Source organism: Limulus polyphemus, unplaced genomic scaffold (assembly GCF_000517525.1).
Source record: "Limulus polyphemus unplaced genomic scaffold, Limulus_polyphemus-2.1.2 Scaffold224, whole genome shotgun sequence".
NCBI lineage: Eukaryota > Metazoa > Arthropoda > Merostomata > Xiphosura > Limulidae > Limulus > Limulus polyphemus.
This window is the reverse complement of record NW_013665834.1, coordinates 603,315-610,299: the sequence shown is the minus strand read 5'-3', so window position 1 is coordinate 610,299 and position 6,985 is coordinate 603,315. Positions and strand designations below refer to the sequence as shown.

General features: G+C 32.8%; 1 protein-coding gene across 1 annotated transcript in view; it reads right to left on the bottom strand.

Annotated features, from left to right (window-relative positions):
• Positions 1–6,985, bottom strand: part of LOC106478554 — a 47,393-nt gene that overhangs the window by 9,190 nt on the left and 31,218 nt on the right. The window contains exons 3-6 of the mRNA XM_022382166.1: positions 4,502–4,711; positions 2,659–2,752; positions 2,122–2,319; positions 742–894 (exon numbers count right to left, since the gene is read on the bottom strand). Of these exons, the coding sequence (XP_022237874.1) occupies positions 742–894; positions 2,122–2,319; positions 2,659–2,752; positions 4,502–4,711 (655 nt within the window). The remainder of the gene's footprint in view (positions 1–741; positions 895–2,121; positions 2,320–2,658; positions 2,753–4,501; positions 4,712–6,985) is intronic.

Sequence of the window (6,985 nt, the reverse complement as noted above, 5' to 3'; positions counted from 1 at the left end):
AGAACAAAATGTAATGCTGTACAAGGAAAATATAGGACAACGTGAAGCTGTATAAGGAAGATAAAGGACAACGTGAAGCTGTATAATGAATATAAAGGACAACGTGAAGCTGTATAAGGAAAATAAAGGACAACGTGAAGCTGTATAAGGAAGATAAAGGACAACGTGAAGCTGTATAAGGAATATAAAGGACAACATGAAGCTGTATAAGGAAGATAAAGGACAAAGTGAAGCTGTATAAGGAATATAAAGGACAACGTGAAGCTGTATAAGGAAGATAAAGGACAACGTGAAGCTGTATAAGGAATATAAAGGACAAAGTGAAGCTGTATAAGGAAGATAAAGGACAACGTGAAACTAGCTTAAGTAGTTTAAGAGATACTTCGAAAAACAGGGTATTGCTGTATTTCTATAAAATGTAACAAAAAGTTTTTTTTTTAATTTAGTAAAAACACACTGCTATGCACAAATAGCCTTTGTAGACTTGAGCGAAATTCTGAAACAACCAAATCTACTTTACTTAATATGTATTAGTGTGCTGTCATCTTAATGTTTCTGGTTTGTTTTATACGTGCTTATGTAACTAAAATCACCTCACTTAGCCAATTGTAAAAAAGAAAGAAAAAAAAATGAAGCCAGGTAAACATCATTAAATCGATTTTATTTCTACCCTCCCTTTTAAAAGTTTTATTTTTCTTATCGTTTACCATAAAGAGCGTGAAAGAAAACTCCAACACTTACCAATTTTAGATCTAGCAGCAAGTGCTGCATCAAGAAGAAAGGCAGCTTTTTCCGCTGTGGGGGCACGGATCTCACTCTGGTTTGACAAGTGTGTTCCGTAGATAGAGTCACTCTGAAGAAGAAGGCTAGGTGAATTTGCAGGAATATCGGTCCCTGAGTGACAGGAAGAAAATTTAAACTAAAACTAATCAGTGAAAATAAATAATTGATAACACGAGAAGACGCCTTTTAGAGGAATGTAATCTAGTTTTTAACCTTTCGACAATAAAGATTCGGCAGATTTCAATGATTTCTGGTTTAAGTCTGCTAAATAGATTCAGAAACATCAATCTATTCTTTGAATCCTATTCCCAAAATTACTAGAAGTTCTAGCTTTAGAAATAGCCTGTGTGATTTATTCGTTTTGAGACTTTTCTGTAAGAAAATTATAATGATATATCACCATTTTCATTTATTTTTATGTTAATTGAAGTAGTTCAATTTCTAGACTCTCATAGGCTATAAACGTTTACTTGCAGTTCAATCCTGTAGCTGATATTGATTATGCAAAACAGTTCTTGTTTACAGTTTTACCCATAGTCCTTTTCTGCAACAGTAAAAATTATCTAAAGTTTTCTCTAACATTATGTTTATTTTGCATTGTTAGTCTTCATTAACATTGTTATGATGTAAAAGATCCCAATCCTATTGTTTCAAAAATGTTTCTTTCGGTAAAATATAGTTTAAAAACTCTATTATTGAAAATATATATGTAACTGAATCCAAAAGCAATATGTATTTTCATAACCAAAATCACCCAAACGAAACAGTTGTAAGAATCTATTAATTCAGATGACCTTTTCTTACATGACGGTATTCTATAATACCAGATGTTTCATTCGTTGCATTCAAACATTTAAGAAAGTGTTAAAGATTTGCTTTCAAAATACTATGTTCAGGAATCATAATAGTAATGCAGCATTGATTGATTAATTCTTGCTAGGCACAAAGCTACACAATGGGCTATCTAACAGAAGTAACGAAACCCGGTTTTTACAGTCGTAAGCCTGCAAACATATTACTGAGCCACTGGGAGCAGTAATACAACATCAAAATAATCAACATAATTAGTTTATGATAAGAAATGTATGATGGTAAAAAGATGAAAGAAAAAAGTATCGCTATAGAGTTACAACTATTACCAAATATTTGTTCCTCATCTCCATCTGGTTAAACAATCTCTAACACAGCTTTAATTCAGCCAACGTTTTGTTTACAAAACTTCTTCAGAAAATAATTTCTACTGTGATATTTGTAAGGAAACTTTGAGTAAATTAAGTTGTTTTTCTATCGTCTTTGAATCAAACCAGTTATGTCTAATAAAAATGCTGCCATACTTACCGACAGCAAAATCACAAAGTAAATCTTTCAACTTTTCGTTTCTTCCTGTAAGCTCGATTGCAGAAGCTCTTACAGAAAACCGCGCCCCTGTCTTCTCTTTCTGTTCTGTGATAAGTTTAAAAAGCCAGGCAATAGCACACGGCATAACTCCAAGTTCTTGAATCGGCGAGCTTTGTCCAATCATAGTGTAAGTTTTACCTGTTTACAAAATCATTCCATTACCATGGCTAGAGCGTTTAAATGAACCGCAAACTTGTATGACGTGCATAATCCTGATATGTAGAAATAGGTACAAACAACAAAAAGCAACTAATTCAGTGTGTGTGTATATTAAAAAAATATAACATTTTAAAACTATATTTTAAATTGGGTAAACTATGACAGTTGAATATATATTATTTCATGTCAAGGATATTCGTCGGGTACAATTTTGAATAAGTACATAATGCATTATCGATTTAATTACGTGTAACTGAAATAAAAATTAGAATATATTATTTTATAAAGAAAACATATTATCTTGAATAAGTACTATACCTAGCTTTGTATGTCCGTATACGAAAAGACAACCATCCACTCCGTTTACGACAGATTGAATAACTTCGGTCAGAGACGTTGTTATAACTTCAGTCTTGACAGAAAAAAAAAGTTTAGAATTCACAAGATGTTTTACATTTTTAAAGTCACTTATAAAATACTCTACACGTTTAAGATCAGTTAGTTTGTTCGAAAATCTGTACTTTTAAAGTTTTAGTAGCAAAATGTTGTTAATGTTAGTTTTAGTTTAAAAGTTTGTTAATGTTAAAGTTTTAGTAGATAAGTTTTGTTAATGTTAGTTTTAGTTTACAACTTTAGTTGATGTTAAAGTGTTATTAGAAAATTTTTGTTAATGTTAGTTTTAGTTTCAAGTTTTATTAATGTTAAAGTTTTAGTAGATAAGTGTTGTTAAAGTTTTAGTAGCAACACTAAAGCAAGTTATCGATGACCTACATCACAGCCTCACTGCATCTAGCCCACGATGACCTACGTCACAACTTCACAACATCAAGTTTGTGATGGCCTACATCACAATCACACAACATCAAGTTTTCGATGGCCTACATCACAGCCACACTACATCAAGCCCTCGATCATCTACATCACAACCTCACCACAGCAAGCCCTCGATGACCTACATCTCAGCCTCACTAAATCAAGCCCTCACTGACCTACATCACAGCCTCACTACATCAAGCCCTCGCTGACCTACATCACAGTTTCACTACATCAAGTCCTCGATGACCTACATCACAACATCACTACATCAAGTCCTCGATGACCTACATCACAGCCTCACTACATCAAGCTATCGATCATTTACATCACAACCTCATTACATCAAGTCCTCGATGACCTATATCATAGTCTCACTACATCAAGTCCTCGATGACCTACATCACAGCCTCATTACATCAAGTCCTCGATGAACTACATCACAACTACACTACATCAAGCCCTCGATCATCTACATCACAACCTCACCATAGCAAGCCCTGGGTGACCTACATCACAACCTCACTACATCAAGTCCTCGATGGCCTACATCACAGTCTCACTACATCTAGTCCTCGATGACCTACGTCACAGCCTCATTACATCAAGTCCTCGATGACCTACGTCACAGCCTCACTACATCAAGTCCTCGATGACCTACGTCACAGCCTCTCTACATCAAGCCATCGATGACGACCGTATATTTGTCACTCTCTCATTGAGCTCCACGTCGTCGTGATATATATACGTTAACCATCTTGATACCAGCAGACGATCAAAAACCCTTTCCAAGAGTAGGAAGAAGTTACTGACTTTCCTGGCAATAGCCAAAAATACTGACAAGGTTTTATCATTATCATCATACAGCAGACCGAAAGACGCGTCAGGAAATTACCCGAAACGTCATCATCCATTGACTCTGTCATCCAGAGGATTTAGATATCCCAAGGCTGTTGGAGTTGATAATATACCTTCTTTCGTGATAAAAACACAGCGTGAATCGTATACCATAATGTAAATAATATTATATTTGATTGGTTAATAATGATAATGTACATTATTAATTATAACAAAAGTGTATACAGCGTATATGAAAACTCTCATTACATGTTTAGAAACAATAGAAGTAAAGCACCTGCAATTTTAATTTAATTGTTTAAGTTTTGATCTGCAGAAACATGTGGTTGCATATTGTGTTTGTGAACAGTTGAGTTTCTACGTATTATACTCGATTTTAACCGATATTTGACGTTTAATGAAAGTACGTTAATTTATCACACGTAAGTTTCTAAAATGATTACATTTGATTCGCTTTTAAAGCTATATTGTAATGTAGACATCGACATACTTGTGTGGTTTCCTGAGGAAAAACAGCATCAAAAGCAAACATCTTTGGTGCTGCCACTCCTAGTTTGCGGTCTAGATGACTTGTCATCTCACTTGTAGAAGGATCACAAAGTGATATGTGTTTTTTCTTAACGTCGACAGACAAAAAGGATGTCTGACTACTGTCTTTGGCATTCGAGAGAACTGGACTCACTCGGAGCATGACTTTCACCTGAAAAAATAAAGTATTATAATAATAACAGTATATCCTCTTTAAGGGTTGGATATGTTTCAAGTATTAATACTTGACTTAAGTATTAGCTATGTTTCAAGTTTTAATACTTGACTTAAGTATTAGTTATGTTTCAAGTTTTAATACTTGACTTAAGTATTAGTTATGTTTCAAGTATTAATACTTAACTTAAGTATAAGTTATGTTTAACTATATTACTTGACTTCAGTATTAGCTATGTTTGAAGTTTTAATACCTAACGTAAGTATTAGCTATGTTTGAAGTTTTAATACTTAACGTAAGTATTAGCTATGTTTGAAGTTTTAATATTTAACTTAAGTATTAGCTATGTTTGAAGTTTTAATACTTAACGTAAGTATTAGCTATGTTTAAAGTTTTAATATTTAACTTAAGTATTAGCTATATTTGAAGTTTTAATACTTGTAAGTATTAGCTATATTTGAAGTTTTAATACTTAACGTGAGTATTAGCTATGTTTGAAGTTTTAATATTTAACTTAAGTATTAGCTATATTTCAATTTTCATTGCTAAAGAAAGTATTAACTATGTTTCAGCTCATTGCTTGATTTAAGTACACAATGTTTTTAAAGTTTTAGCACGCATATCTTTAAATATAAAGCATTTTAATATATTTGCTTTGAGAGCTTAATGTTATAAGAAATTCCACGTTCAAGATATTTAATTAGAAGTAATAATTCTCGCTATATGTATCTAAGAGTAAGACGGATGTTAAAAAATGAAACATATTTTGACTTTCTGTAGGTCAATCACATCACAGTTCAATAAATTTCAGGTGTGTTATTACGAATCTAACTGTGTACAGCTGCTTTAAGCTATCAACTTCAGCACGATGTTCAAAAGTAATGTCAGATGCAAAGCCATTTTACATATAATCCATTAACATTAGACAGATATTTAACTTAATATTAAAACATGGTATATATTTTTGATAGCATAATAATGGTGAAAACAATACGCCAGTTCAGACAATATAAATAATTGTGAGCTACGACATATCTTCCTAAACAATACAATACCAGTGAATCACAATGTATCAAAGTAACAAGTAAATGTACCACAACAAACCAATCCTAATCATGTGATTAACTATTTGCCTGTTGAGTATGCTCCTGGTAGTAAAGACATTAGTTTAACGACGATTTTCTGGAATTCAAGTCGGACAAGTATACAATATATTTATTAGTATTTACTTTACTCGACGGCTTAGCTTCTGTGTGTCTGTCTATCCATCCATTTTGATTTTGAATCCGTTGTGAAAAGAGGAATCAGGTGAATGGGTTTATTGCACAGGTTTTTTTGCATAAGGTGAAAATATATTCATGTACTGGTCTTGTGTTAAAACTATAATAGTATGCCTTTATGCAAATAATATGTAGTATGACTATTAATTTCATGTCACAGATGGCTAGAGAGATAGACCTACTAGTCAATAACGTATTGAAAGTAAAAAAGCAACAAATTCTATATACCCCACATGCATTAAAAAATCTTTTATCGTAACTTAATGTTTTCACTTGTGTCAATAACGCTAAAGAAAGGGATGAGAGTTATTTTTAATTTGCTGGAGTAATCGTCCCCTGGACGGAAGTTATATAAATTTGTGATTAATGAAAAGTTATCTAAGGACATGAAAAATTGCTTCCCTTATATGTAATTTTGAAAAACCCAAAAAGGCCCATAGAAACTGCAAAACACAAAATGTGAAAACGCAGCTTGGCACGTATCTCCGTGTGGACCCAAGAAATTTTCATGCAAAAGTTGGTGAAGATCCATCAACAGGGGGCGAAGTAGTGATAAAAATCGCCCAGAAAAACCGAAAAATGCAAAACTAAGAATTTGTATATACCCCCACATAGACCTAATGAACCTACATACCAACTTGGCGAAGATCCATATACATCCTGCGAAGTAGTTACATTTATATAGATGCCAATAAACATGTTTTCGTTAGGCCTTGAATTATAACACTTAAAAATACAACTAACGTCTCCACCATAAGTTACTAAAGCAGAAGCCTAAATGTTAAAGAGTGTTTGAGGCTAACCAATCCGGTACGAAATATAATAACGTTAACCAATCCATACTAATATATTAGATTGTCAAGAAATTAATGTCGCTTTTTTTAGATGAAAAAACCCGAATAACATTTATTGAATGAAATATACTCCATTCTTATCAATGCTTTTCCATCTTACAATCAGGTTGTTAATGCCCTGATTAAAGAAATCACTT